The sequence below is a fragment of the Heterodontus francisci genome, chromosome 1 (genome assembly GCF_036365525.1).
Source record: "Heterodontus francisci isolate sHetFra1 chromosome 1, sHetFra1.hap1, whole genome shotgun sequence".
NCBI lineage: Eukaryota > Metazoa > Chordata > Chondrichthyes > Heterodontiformes > Heterodontidae > Heterodontus > Heterodontus francisci.
The window spans coordinates 73,614,841-73,629,725 of record NC_090371.1 but is presented as its reverse complement, the minus strand read 5'-3'; the positions used below and the strand labels follow the sequence as shown (position 1 = coordinate 73,629,725).

General features: G+C 42.6%; 1 protein-coding gene across 5 annotated transcripts in view; it reads left to right on the top strand.

The window, feature by feature from the left end:
• The window catches only part of ubap2a (ubiquitin associated protein 2a), a 162,403-nt gene that overhangs the window by 105,379 nt on the left and 42,139 nt on the right, over window positions 1–14,885 (top strand). For all 5 annotated transcript variants that reach the window (XM_068031709.1, XM_068031699.1, XM_068031689.1 and 2 more), the window contains 5 exons: window positions 344–510; window positions 913–1,105; window positions 2,226–2,256; window positions 7,929–8,106; window positions 13,371–13,440. In XM_068031709.1, coding sequence (XP_067887810.1) covers window positions 344–510; window positions 913–1,105; window positions 2,226–2,256; window positions 7,929–8,106; window positions 13,371–13,440 — 639 coding nt within the window. The remainder of the gene's footprint in view (window positions 1–343; window positions 511–912; window positions 1,106–2,225; window positions 2,257–7,928; window positions 8,107–13,370; window positions 13,441–14,885) is intronic.

Sequence of the window (14,885 nt, the reverse complement as noted above, 5' to 3'; positions counted from 1 at the left end):
CTCGCATGCTCCTGTGCACTGTGGCTCACTTGCTCCAGCTCATTCGGGCGTGCCTGCTCCCGCTCGTGCTTGCTGCCGCTCGCTCGCTCTGCCTCGCCTGCTCGCTCGCTCCGGTTCTCCAGTTGCTGATCGGGCGCCTGTTCCCACTCGCGCTCCTGCTGTGGCCCGCCCACTCCCGCTCCGGCCTGCCCACTCTCGTTCCCTCACATTCTAGCTCCCTCTAGCTCGCCTGCTCTCGCTCCCTCTCTGTCTCTGACTGAAGGCTGCATGTACTTATATTAGTACTTCCTTTTTTGCTTCCAAGCACTTCCATATGAGACTGTTTTTATTTCTTTACATATAGATTCCTGCAACTGCTGTTGAAATGCCTGGATCAACTGATGTCTCTGGATTGAATGTCCAGTTCGGAGCCTTGGAGTTTGGTTCAGAACCTTCTCTGACCGATTTTGGAACAGGAAGCAAAAATACCATTAACCAGGCAGAAAAGCACTTGTTCTCAAATTCTGTAAGGTAAGCTAGAAGTCTTTTGTCCTTCCTCAGTCTCCACCCACACGTTTGCAAAGTCAACGTTGTTATCCATTGAAGGCACCAGGTAGATGCTTTCTTGCAGCGAAGGAAAATTAAATACAAGTTATCTAACAGCTACATTCTAGTAGCTCATAGTGCACTGAAGTAGCATTGGCTACTGTCAGAGGGTGCTAACTTGGAGATGCTGCAAGGTGAGAGAAAGCAGCATGGGGAGTGAAGAAAAAGTCAAGTTCTAAATCATACTGTATTGTATGTTCTGTAAGTGCACTCTGTTCACACTGAAACACATAGTTGGTTAAATGTCTTTGCCAATTTAGTTTTAGGAATGGACATACGTTTGTAAAAGTCATTCTTGAGTAGCTAATGTGCAGCATTACTTTTTAGTGATTCGATGTCACAGCTTTTATCAATATCCAGTGCAGTTCAAGAATCAACAAATCCATCTGCCATCAACTCTTGCAACTCAACAACTGTTCCGATCAATCCAGTGACTTCAACATTTGTTCAGAATTCAGTGCATGGAATACCTTATCAGAACTCGCTCGGTACATCTTCTCAAAAGGAAGCTTCTTTACAGGTGACTATCAAATTGTTTGAAATGCAAGTTTCTGTTCAAGTTATTATAAGGGCTGTAAAGCTTTTGGTTTTCAGGAGCAAAAAAAATAGCTTATAGGAAATATTGATGCCCACAAATCTTGAACAGCCATGGGTGAGAAACTAATTTAAATCTGGGTTTGTGCATTTAGGGGCAGAGATCTAAACAGTGACCCTGTAGGAAAGTTACACAGACAGGAATAGTGATGTTTGAAACCTGGGGATTGATATTCTATGTGGCAGATAAGGCAGTTTGTGCGAGATAAATTTAACAATTTTCTCCCAAACAGCTGCTTTTTGGTGACTACCCATGCCTGAAGCCAGATGCGGCAGCATATAATGTTTGACACCCTGTTCTTGATTTGAGTTTAAAGTTTAAAACCTGGAATCAGTTCCAGGAATATCTTTGCACAAAGGATTTGGGCCTTGCAACCACACTGCAACCTGCAACATTGGAATCTATGTCTCCCTCCTGGTTGAGAAATCTCCCTCCTTTTCCATAGTTTAAATGGCCTATAATTAATTTGTTTCAGTCGTTTGAAAAAAGTTTAAATACAAGTTAGATGCACAGCAATGAAAGCAATACTGGAACACACCTCAGCAGGTCAGCAGAATTTGTGGAACGAGAAACATTTAATGTTTCAGGTTATGACCTTTCATCAGAACGGAAAGATTTTGCTGGAGTACTTGAGGATGAGGAACTTACTGGGTTACACACAAAAAGTGGGGGTGTGGGACTAAGCAAGACTGTTCTTTCAAAGAGTCAGCACAGACATGGTGAGCTGAATGGTTTGCTTCTGTGCTGTAAGTTCTGATGAAATTTTTAAGCAAGGTGCATGAGAAAGGAAAGGACAAAAGGCAAGGTCTACGATAGGGTGGAGGGCAGGAGTAATTAACTGCAAGGCAAAAGGGGGGTGCTAATGGGACAAATAAGAAACTGCTGCTACCTGACCTATTGAGTGTTTTCCAGCATTCTGTCCTAATTTCAGAGCACCAGCATCCACAATATTTTGCTTTTGGTTTTAGATCGACAGCAAATAGTTTGATCCATGATTAAGATATCCTTATAACACCAGTCAGACATTTGTATCTTTCGTTTACAGAATGGTCTTGGAACACAACAGGCGCTTGAAGGTGAGTATTCAAAAAGTCATCATGTTTTAATGCCACGGTTAAAATTGTGATTTCATCATGTGCAGAATGGCAGTTTAAAATAAGTTTCTTTCAAATTTTAACCACTTAAATAAGACCTTGAGTAATAGTAGTGGGTCCTCTTCAGTTTGCAGGGTTAGCAAAATTCTCACGTTAATTGACCTATGTTAACATAGTTTGGTATAAGAACAGAAAGTGCTGGAAATACTCAGCAGGTCATTGGTACTTGAATAAGGTAAACGTCAGATCACATCTAAAATACTGAACACGTGTCATTTATTTTAAAGAATATAATTGTGCACTGCATAGAAAACTCCTATCTTTTCTGACCTAATTTTTTTTTTGTGTAAGCATGTTTTCGCACCTTTGTCTTGCTACTCTTACTTAAATGAAGTGAGGTATGCTTCCAGAATGAGGCTGTGTATTTGAGGGAGGGAGGTGATCATTCTAATTCTCCATTTGAACAATAGAATATGTGTAAGTTAATAACTTGAGTAATGAATACAATCTTTCAGTCAGCAACACTGCCTCAAAATAGAAATGATAGGCTGTGTAGCTTTTCCTCATCCCCTTACTGATATCATTTCAATTGCATGTCTCTCGTCTCGAGGGCAGTAATCTTGCTGTCATTCATTCAAGAACGATGTTTTTTGATTTGCAATCAGTACTTTATTTGCCATTTTTTTTAAACCACAAATTAATGTCAATTTTTGTGATGGATTGTGTGTGGGAAAGTAGTTTTAATCTTCTCTTAGCCAATCAGGCCGGACCCTGGAGTTTGTTTGTATCTATACTTGCCTGATTAGTTAGTCATGCATGCAGTTTTATTTTCTCTTGACTGAGTGGACGCAGATTAGGTATTTCAAGTAGTGTGATTAATGATTAGCTGTTAATTTTTTTTAAAATTCCGTGCCAGGTGTCTCCGCATCACTCTTGCTACATTATACTCCAAAAGATGAAATTATAGCATTTCCACATAGCCCATCAAATGTAAGTCCAGCCAATCTGGACTATGATACTGGGGGTTAAGATAATGAATGTGATAGAGGCCATAATCATAGCTATTTGGAAATCCCACTATACATCCCTTGAGCTGTGCTGACTCATCAGTGTAAATATTGCATGGGTATGAATTACTGTTAGTGTGGTGTTCGCGGATCCAGATCCTCTGGAAAATAGACAGCACCAGAAGTTTGTGCCTCTGATCAAACAGTCAACTTTTTAAAGACATGGACTCCTTGGAACACTGCATGATGTGCATTAATTAGGATGCACACTGAATGAACAGTCTGCTCATGTATGGAAAAACTAATTTGTGGCTGTACATTGTGTTGCTTCTGGCATATGGAGCAATTCTCATTGGTGTTGAATTCTTATTGAAGCATCCATAGCAGTGGAAAATTTGGGCATGTTAAGTCAAATAACATAATCCGGTTTGAAACCTGTGTGACAGAGAGAGATATCTCTTCTGAGAAGACAACCTGTTCCCAGACTTGAGGCAGTGCTTTGCCTGTATTGGTGAATGAGTGCTTCAGGGCCACTGCATACCCACAGTTTTGAGGATGGTGTTGCCCTGTTCTGTACTTGCTGCAGTGGTCTAAGTTATCCTGGTTTTATCCATTTTTTCCACTGATATATTTGGGTACCACAGAGTAATTAGTTTGTCATTGCATCACTAGGATATGCTTGATAAAATTTAAAACTGTCCCAATACTTCTGGGAGAGGAAGGTGCATGTTGCTTATAGACAGTTTTCACTAAAAGGGTTCAATTTTAGGAACTTGTAGCTGCAGTGAAATATCTGGGCAGGTTTAGTCTGGAATAGGACTTAGAGTCATAGTTATGCAGCACAGAAACAGGCCCTTCGGCCCATCGTGTCCATGCCAGCCATCAAGCACCTATCTATTCTAATCCCATTTTCCAGCACTTGGCCCATAGCCTTATATGCTATGTTGTTTCAAGTGCTCATCTAAATACTACTTAAATGTTGTGAGGGTTCCTGCCTCTGCCACCCCTTCAGGCAGTGTGTTGCAGATTCCAACCACCTTCTGGGTGAAAAATGTTTCCTCAAATCCCCTCTAAACCTCCTGCCCCTTACCTTAAATCTATGCCCCCTGATTATTGACACCTCCGCTGAGGGAAAAAGTTTCTTCCTATCTACCCTATCTATACCCCTCATAATCTTGTACACCTCAACCAGGTCCTCCCTCAGCCTTCTCTGCTCTTTTTTTTAATTCATTCATGGGATGTGGGCATCGCTGGCTAGGCCAGCATTTATTGCCCATCCCTAATTGCCTTTGAGAAGGTGGTGGTGAGCTGCCTTCTTGAACCGCTGCAGTCCATGTCGGGTAGGTACACCCACAGTGCTGTTAGGAAGGGAGTTCCAGGATTTTGACCCAGCGACAGTAAAGGAACGGCGATATAGTTCCAAGTCAGGATGGTGTGTGACTTGGAGGGGTACTTGCAGGTGGTAGTATTCCCATGCATTTGCTGCCCTTGACCTTCTAGTTGGTAGAGGTCGCGGGTTTGGAAGGTGCTGTCTAAGGGGCCTTGGTGTGTTGCTGCAGTGCATCTTGTAGATGGTACACACTGCTGCCACTGTGCGTCAGTGGTGGAGTGAGTGACTGTTTGTAGATGGGGTGCCAATCAAGCAGGCTGCTTTGTCCTGGATGGTGTCGAGCTTCTTGAGTGTTGTTGGAGCTGCACCCATCCAGGCAAGTGGAGAGTATTCCATCACACTCCTGACTTGTGCCTTGTAGATGGTGGACAGGCTTTGGGGAGTCGGGAGGTGAGTTACTCGCCGCAGGATTCCTAGCCTCTGACCTGCTCTTGTAGCCAGGGTATTTATATGGCTACTCCAGTTCAGTTTCTGGTCAATGGTAGCCCCTAGGATGTTGTTAGTGGGGGATTCAGCGATGGTAATGCCATTGAATGTCAAGGGGCGATGGTTCGATTCTCTCTTGTTGGAGATGGTCATTGCCTGGCAATTGTGTGGCGCGAATGTTACTTGCTACTTATCAGCCCAAGCCTGGATATTGTCCGGGTCTTTCTGCATTTCTACACTGACTGCTTCAGTATCTGAGGAGTCATGAATGGTGCTGAACATTGTGCAATCATCAGCGAACATCCCCACTTCTGACCTTATGATTGAAGGAAGGTCATTGATGAAGCAGCTGAAGATGGTTGGGCCTAGGACACTACCCTGAGGAACTCCTGCATTGATATCCTGGAGCTCAGATAATTGACCTCCAACAACCACAACCATCTTTCTTTGCACTAGGTATGACTCCAACCAGCAGAGGGTTTTCCCCCTGATTCCCATTGACCTCAGTTTTGCTTGGGCTCCTTGATGCCATACTCGGTCAAATGCTGCCTTGATGTCAAAGGCAGTCACTCTCACCTCACCTCTTGAGTTCAGCTCTTTTGTCCATGTTTGAACCAAGGCTGTAATGAGGTCAGGAGCTGAGTGGCCCTGGCGGAACACAAACTTAGCGTCACTGCGCAGGTTATTGCTAAGCAAGTGCCATTTGATGGCACTGTTGATGACATCTTCCATCACTTTACTGATGGAGGCTGATGGGGCGGTAATTGGCCGGTTTGGACTTGTCCTGCTTTTTGTGTACAGGACATACTTGAGCAATTTTCCACATTGCCGTGTCGATGCCAGTGTTTTAGCTGTATTGCAACAGCTTGGCTGGGGGTCCGGCAAGTTTTGGAGCACAGGTCTTCAGTACTATTGCCGGAATATTGTCTGAGCCCATAGCCTTTGCAGTATCCAGTGCCTTCATTCGTTTCTTGATATCACGTGGAGTGAATCGAATTGGCTGAAGTCCGGCATCTGTGATGCTGGCAACTTCAGGAGGAGGCCGAGATAGATCATCAACTCGGCACTTCTTGCTAAAGATTGTTGCAAATGCTTCAGCCTTATCTTTCGCACTGATGTGCTGGGCTCCCCCATCATTGAGGATGGGGATATTTGTGGAGCCACCTCCTCCAGTTAGTTGTTTAATTGTCCACCACCATTCATGGCTGGATGTGGCAGGACTGCAGAGCTTAGATCTGATCCGTTGGTTATGGGATCTTAGCTCTATTGCATGCTGCTTATGCAGTTTGGCACACAGTCCTGGGTTGTAGCTTCACCAGGTTGACACCTCATTTTGAGGTATGCCTGGTGCTGCACCTGGCATGCCCTCCTGCATTCTTCATTGATCCAGGGTTGGTCTCCTGGCTTGATGGTAATGGTAGAGTGGGGGATATGCCAGGCCATGAGGTTACAGATTGTGGGTGAGTACAATTCTGCTGATGCTGATGGCCCACAGCGCCTCATGGATGCCCAGTTTTGCATTGCTAGATCTGTTTGAAATCTATCCCATTTAGCACGGTGGTAGTGCCACACAACACGAAGGAGGGTATCCTCAATGTGAAGGCGGGACCTTGTCTCCACAAGGACTGTGAGGTGGTCACTGCTACCAATACAATCATGGACAGGGTGCATTTGCGGCAGGCAGATTGGTGAGGACGAGGTCAAGTATGTTTTCCCCTCTTGTTGGTTCCCTCACCACCTGCCGCATACCCAGTCTAGCAGCTATGTCCTTTGGGACTCTGCCAACTCGGTCAGTCGTGGTGCTACCGAGCCACTCTTGGTGATGGACATTGAAGTCCCCCACCCGGAGTACATTCTGTCCCCTTGCCGCCCTCGGTGCTTCCTCCAAGTGGTGTTCAACATGGAGGAGTACTGACTCATCAGCTGAGGGAGGGCGGTAGATGGTAATCAGCAGGAGGTTTCCTTGTCCGTGTTTGACCTGATGCCATGAGTCCCAGGGCAACTCCCTCCCTACTGTAGACCACTATGCCGCCACCTCTGGGGGGGGTCTGTCCTGCCGGTGGGACAGGACATACCCGGGGATGGTGATGGCAGTGTCTGGGACATTGTCTGTAAGGTATGATTCTTTGAGTATGACTATGTCAGGCTGCTGCTTGACTAGTCTGTAGGACAGCTCTCCCAGCTTTGGCACAAGCCCCCAGATGTTAGTAAGGAGGACTTTGCAGAGTCGACAGGGCTGGGTTTCCCATTGTCGTTTCCGGTGCTTGGGTCGATGCCGGGTGGTCCGTCCGGTTTCCTTTTTTATTGACTTCGTAGCGGTTAGACACAACTGAGTGGCTTGCTAGGCCATTTCAGAGGGCATATAAGAGTCAACCACATTGCTCTAAGGAAAACAACCCTAGCCTATCCAGTCTATCTTCATAGCTGAAGTGCTGCAGTCCAGGCAACATCCTGGTGAATTTCCTCTGCACCCTCTCCAGTGCAATCACATCCTTCCTATATGGCGACCAGAACTATACACAGTACTCCAGCTATGGCCGAACTAGCGTTTTATACAGCTTGACTTCCATGACTTCACTTAAAAATGAATTGATTGCCTATGGCGGTGTGTTCCATGTTGGAGCCTTTAGTCATTGGAGCCTTCAGAATTGTGAGCTTAATAGTGGCTTTAAGAACAAATTCTACTTTTCAAGTAACTTGAAAAAAGAAAATATAGCCTTTTTATTGTGCATCAATGATTAGTACTGGTTGGGCATCAATTTATTGTTTATGAAGCAACTTGTAATTGCAGGAGTGAAATGGTATAGATGGAAGCTTTTTATTTTTTTCAGCTACCATATGTCCCACCGTGAAATCAGCTGAGTCACAGTCTTTACCAGGTGTGAGTTCACTGTCCACTGGTGTGTCCACTGCTTCACTTCTGCCTACAGTATCACAACATTCTGCTAGCTTGTCGAGCTTGAACCAGACCATTGAAATGCCTAGCAGCTCCCTTTCACAACTTAGCAGGTATGTGGCCGATCAGCTGTTAATTCTTCCTTGAAAAACAGTTCAGCTTGATAAACTGAAGATGAATATATAGGGGGTGGGGGGAACCCACAGCAGATGTATTGATTAAGAAGGATAGGTGAAGGAACAAACAGGGAGGGAAGGGAATGAGATACTGAGGACAAAAAGATTTGGGTTTCAATATTAAAATATGAAAAGTATTAAATAATGGGAACCTTGAGGAACCAATTAGACTGTAAGGACTTGGCCTAGCCCTGATAAACCTGACATCTTCTGGGATGAGACTGGAATCCAAATATTCTTGGCAATAACATTTTCACTGGAGAGAGATGGGTTGGGTGTTGCAAAGGGAGACCAGCTTTATTTAAGGCCTGGTTAAAACTGTTTTTAAAAAAAAAATGCTATTTAAGATCTTGCATTAAGAAGTGGATCTGTTATTTAATCGGAAGTACATTATAGACCATTGAATAGTAGGAACAAAATAGAAGATGAGGTTTGTCGGCTTTTTGGAGAGGTTTGCAATTGCAAGTGTTAGGGAGGCTTTGGCTATCATACTAGAGTAGTGTTATGTCCATTCCTGTTTTTCTTTGTTTCTGAGACTGGGATAAGATGTTTGTCATCAAATTGGAGAGGGTTCTGTAATGCTTCCAGTGCTGATTTCTGTAATCTGTGTTACATACCCAACAAGGAAGGGTGCAGTGCTAGTTAGGTAAGTTGGAGAATATTTTTGAACTGACATCCTAATGTTCACATTCAAAGTGGGTAAAGAGAAAGAAGGATCAAAGATAAAGGTATTGGATTGCATATTGGCTAAGTTTAGCAGGATAATTGGGCTTTACTCCAGATTTAACTGAGCTTTAAAAAAAAGGCAAATGAAAACCTGCAGTGCTAGGCACTTGAATAAAGGTAAAGTCAAAATTAATCCGATTCAAACTGCATAAAGGTGTGCATCAAGTGTGAGAATGTTCCATAGGTTATGGCAAAAAGGATTTTATTGTTTGTGTTAAGTATAGGGATAATAAACAAGAAAACAAAAGTATTGAGAAAGTAAGAATGCTAAGTATGAAACTAGACTGACAAGTAACGTTAATAGGAAACTGAGATGTTTTGTAAGTACATAAATAAAAGGATAGTCATGGAGGTAGGACCATCTTGTACAGAAATGAGAATGCTCAAGTACAAGTAAGATCATAAATAGCAGCATTCAGTAAGATCATGGCTGATCTGGTTGTGGCCTTAACGCCACTTTCCTGCCAGCTCACCATAACCCTTGACTCCCTTGTCAATCGAAAATCTGTCTAACTCAGCCTTGAATATGTTCAATGACCCAGCCTCCACTACTCTCTGGGGAAGAGAATTCCAGAGATCAACAATCCTCGGAGAAGAAATTCCTTCTCTCCATCTTAAATGGAAGACCCCTTATTTTGAAACTGTGCCACCTAGTTCTAGATTCCCACACAAGGGGAAACATCCTCTCAGTGTCTACCCTATCAAGCCCCCTCAGAATCTTATGTTTCAATAAGATCACCTCTCATTCTTCGAAACTCCATTGAGTATAGGCCCAACCTTTCCTCATAAGACAACCCGTTCATACAGGAATCAGCCTAGTGAACCTTCTCTGAACTGCTTCCAATGCAAGTATATCCCTTTAGTAGGGAGGCCAAAACTGTACCCAGTGTTCTCGGTGTGGTCTCACCAATGCCCTGTACAGTTGTAGAAAGACTTCCGTACTTTTATACTCCATCCCCCTTGCAATAAAGGCCAACGTTCTGTTTGCGTTCCTAATTACTTCCTGTCCCTGCAGGCTAACTTTTTGTGATTCATGTGCAAGAACATCCAGATCCCTCTGTACCACAGCATTCTGCAGTCTCTCTCCATTTAAATAATCTGCTTTTCTATTCTTCCTGCCGAAGTGGGCAACCTCACGTTTTCCCACATAATGCTCCATCTGCCAAATTTTTGTCCACTCACTTAATCATCTGTATCCCTTTGCAGACTCTTTGTGTCCTCCTCGCAACTTGCTTTCCTACCTATCTTTGTATCGTCAGCAAATTTGCCTACAATACTCTCGGTCCTTTCATCCAAGTTATTAATGTAGATTGTAAATAGTTGAGGCCCCAGCACTGATCCCTGTGACACCCCAGTAGTTAGTTTGCCAACCTGAAAATGACCCATTTATCCCAACTCTTTCCTGTTAGTTAGCCAATCTTCTGTCCATGTTAATATATTACCCCAACACCATGAGCTGTTATCTTGTGCAGCTATCTTTTATATGGCACCTTATTGAATGCCATTTGGAAATCCAAATACACTATATCTATTGGTTCCCATTTACCCATGCTGCTTGTTACATATTCAAAGAACTCTTAATAAATTGGTCAAACACGATTTTCCTTTCACAAAACGACGTTGACTCTGCTTGTTTGTATTATGATTTTCTAAATGTCCTCCTACTACTTCCTTAATGACAGATGTTAGGCTAACTGGCCTATAGTTTCTTGCTTTCTGTCTCCTGTCTTTTTGAATAGAAGTGTTACATTTGCAGTTTTCCAATCCACTGAGACCTTTCCAGAATGTAGGGAATTTTCGAAGATTGCAAACACTATCCACAATGCATCCACTATCTCTGCCAGCCATTTCTTTTAAGACCCTAGGATGCAGGCCATCAGGTCCAGGGGACTTGTCTTTAGTCCCATTAGTTTTGCTAGTCGTATTTCTCAAGTGATAGTAATTGTTTTAAGTTCCTCCCTCCCTTTTGCCTCTTAATTTTTTACTATTCGTGGGATGCTTTTTGTGTCTTCTTCCGTCAAGACATATACAAAATATGTTCAAAGTTTCTGCCATTTCCTTGTTTCCTAATCTTAATTCCCCAGTCTCATCATTTAAGGGATCAACGCTTAATTTAGCCCTGATGAAGGGTTACTGACCTGAAACGTTAACTCTGCTTCTCTCTCCACAGATGCTGCCAGACCTGCTGAGTATTTCCAGCATTTCTTGTATTTTATTTCAGATTTCCAGCATCTGCAGTATTTTGCTTTTATTTTAGTGCTTAATTTAGCTACTCTTTTTCTTTTTATATGCTTGTAGAAGCTTTTACTGTCTGTCTTTATATTTCTTGCTAGTTTACACTCTCTTACTCTAATTTCTCCCTCTGTTTTTTAGCCATCCTTTGGTTTCTAAACTTTTCCCAGTCTGCTGGCCTACCATTAATCTTCACAACATTGTATGCCTTTTCTTTCAATTTGATACCCCTTAACTTCCTTAGTTAGCTACGGATGGAGCATCCTTCTCAGTCTTTCTCAATGGAATATATCTTTTGAGAGTTGTGAAATATCTCCTTAAATATCTGCCACTGCCTCTACACTGTCTTTTAACCTTTTTTCCCATCCACTTTAGCCAACTATGTCTTCATACTCTTGTAATTGCTTTATTAATGTTTCAGACACTAGTTTCTCACCCTCAAACTGAATGTGAAATTCGTCATGTTATGATCAATCTTGTCCAGAGGATCCTATACTATGAAGTCATTAATTAATCCTGTCTCATTACACATTACCGGGTCTAAAATAGCCTGCTCCTGGTTCAGTTCCAGAACATATTGTTCTAAGAAGCTGTACCGAATACACTCTATGAACTCATCCTCCAGGCTAACTTTGCCAATTCGTTTCGTCCAATCAAAATGATTAAAATCACCCATGAATATTGCTGCACTTTTCTTACAAGCCCCTATTACTGATTTATACAGAGTATCTGAGGACAGTGACTACAGATAAAGATTCAAAAGGAAACTGCTTTAATGTTAATAGGACTAATAGTAGAAAAGTCACCAGGCCTATTTACTATGCAACCCAGAATACTAGTGGAGGCTAGAGAGTTGATGAAGCCTAAAATTAATTTTCCAAACATCTGTGGGAAATAAAATCATGGCGAGGGACTAGAGGGTTAGAAAAGTGTACATTATTAAACAGAGGGAAAAGGATAAGACAGAAAGGGTGGCGCAGTGGTTAGCACCGCAGCCTCACAGCTCCAGGGACCTGGGTTCAATTCTGGGTACTGCCTGTGCGGAGTTTTCAAGTTCTCCCTGTGACCGCGTGGGTTTTCGCCGGGTGCTCCGATTTCCTCCCACAGCCAAAGACTTGCAGGTGATGGGTAAATTGGCCATTGTAAAAAAAATTGCCCCTAGTGTAGGTAGGTGGTAGGGAATATGGGATTACTGTAGGGTTAGTATAAATGGGTGGTTGTTGGTCGGCACAGACTCGGTGGGCCGAAGGGCCTGTTTCAGTGCTGTATCTCTAAAATAAAATAAAAAATAGTAGTATAGGCCAGTTAGTCTTGGTTGTGGGTGCACTTCAAGTTCATATAGGTGAACATTTAGAAAAAGTATAGAATAATTGGGATTAGTGTGCCTGAATTTGCAAAGGATTGTCGTACCTAACTAATTTAATTGAGTGTTTTGGGAACATCTGGGATTGTGACGAAGCATATTCAAAAAGCTGCTTGTCAAGTGCCATTGAAGTATATCCTATGGTATTTAAAAAGAATAACACATGGATATAGAACTAGCTAAACTAGACAAAGTGAAGAGTAACAGAATTTTGGACTCAGGAAGTGTGCAACAACTTCTTGTTTTCCATTTATATCAATACCTTCATGTTTGGACAGTGCTGTACATGGACTTCTCTTTATCTGCCCCTATTCTGTAGTGCATTGAGAAAAGGATTGTTTTAATTTTCTTCCTGCCTCACATAACTAATCCAACAAGACAAGAAACTATATAAATGTTAATTTTAAAGCAAATTTTTAATTTTTGAAACATTTGAGGAAATGTTTATCACCTGAATGTTTTTAATGGATTTTGATTTATTTGCAATGGTGGATAGAGTTGAAGTGTGGCACATTGCTGGGTAACAGTGGCCTGAAACAGTGAGAAGTAGCTTTGCGCTTATTGCTTCTCTCACCTTGAGGATAGCTACCTTGTACATGCAGTCTTTTGTTGAGAGAAGAGAATAATGAGCAGTGTTTTCCTGCAGAAGTAGAAAAATTGATGCATGAACCTTCACTGCGTTCTTTATCCAAGTAGTTGATTGGATGCCAGTTTTAAGATATTGACCATGCATCTTTTATTCGTGCTTTGGCAAACTATCTGGAGTTTTTTTTTTAAATGATTTATCTTCAGTATTCAAGTCCTTTGGCATTATTACTGCACCATGTCTCGTGCAATTTAGCATAACCATTTTTTTCTGGCAACAAATGTTTTTATGCAGTTCTTTGCCGAACCACCAAAACAGCACCCTTCCTTCTGCCTCTTCACTCACTGCAAGCTCATCAAATACAGTAAGTATGTCAACTTTTTTGAGTTAGGTTGTTGTTACCCTTGAGTTGTATTTTTTCCAGCTATTTAAAAAAAAAATCCTGTTGAAGAATTTTCTGTGTTGACTTCAGTGATTATAAAAGCAGATTTTGATAAGTATGGCGGTGTTTCTATCCAGTAAAGCATGTCAAAAGACCACAATCTATTAAATTCTTTTAAAAGCTTTTTTTTTCCTGGCTGCTTTACTGTCCCTTAGGTTCATCGATAGCAATTTGCTCATGTAATTTATGTAGCACTTTTAATGTAGTACAACCAGGAGAGGCTAAAGGTTTTACTGGGGGCTAGAGCATCAAAGGTGGTGAGGGAATGGTTGAACCGATCGACAGCTGCTGAAAGAGAGCAAGCCTGTGAGAAAACAGTGCTGGAGTTCCACAGATAAAAGCAGCGGTTGGGAGTCAGAGAGCACTGAGAACAAATAACCAAAAAAATCATGGAGTGACATCACAATACAGGAGGTTTAGAGAGCCCAGAATTGAGGAACACGTAGTTGAAGAGTTTGGGGACAAAATAGTAGAGCAGAGTCAGTGTGAGCATCAGGGAGCAAGGTTTAAAAAAAACTATCAGCATGAGCGGGTTAAGTATAACAGGTGAATTAATAGGATTAGTGTAGAGCAGGTCTGGTGGCACCAATTGAAATTAATAGTTTTAAACAAGGTACTAACTAGATTCCAAGAGGAAATGGAGAGATTTTAGATCATGATGGGCGGCTGAGACCTGTTGCTTGCAATTCCTGCACCGTGTAGGAACGTTAGGATACTTTGTGCATTTTGGGGGACCATGTGTGTAGTAAGTGTCTCCAGCTGCTTGAGCTGGAGCTCAGGATTTCTGAGCTTGAGCAGCAGTTGGAATCACTGCAGGTGATTGCTTCCTGGGTCATACATTCTGCGCGGTGGTCATCCCACAGGCAGTACAAGTTCAGGTACAAGTAGCAAATGGGTGGTCACCCGGAAGAGTACAAAGAGGCACGAGGTGTAGGAGTCTCAAACTGGTACTTGTCACTCCCAGCAGTCTCCAATGCTGACACTAATGGGCAAGGGACAGGAGGAACAGCAGAGAGTAGAAATGTGGTCATTATAGGAGATCCCATAGTTTGGGGGACAGACAGGCATTTCTATAACTGTCATAGTGAGTCCTGCATGGTGTGTTGCCTCCCTGGTGCCAGGGTAAAGGACATTATGCAGAGGGTGCAGAATATTCTGCAGGGGGAAGGGAGTTGTGGTCATGTTAGTACCAATGACATAATGAGGTAGATTTTTAGCTTCTACAGTCAGACATTCAGGAGCGAGGGAGGAAGTTAAAAAGTAGGACCTCGAAGGTAGCAATCTCTAGATTGCTGCCTATGCTGTGCACTAGCAAGAGGAAGATAGGGAGGCTTGAGGCATGGTGCAAGAGGGAGGGCTTCAGATAT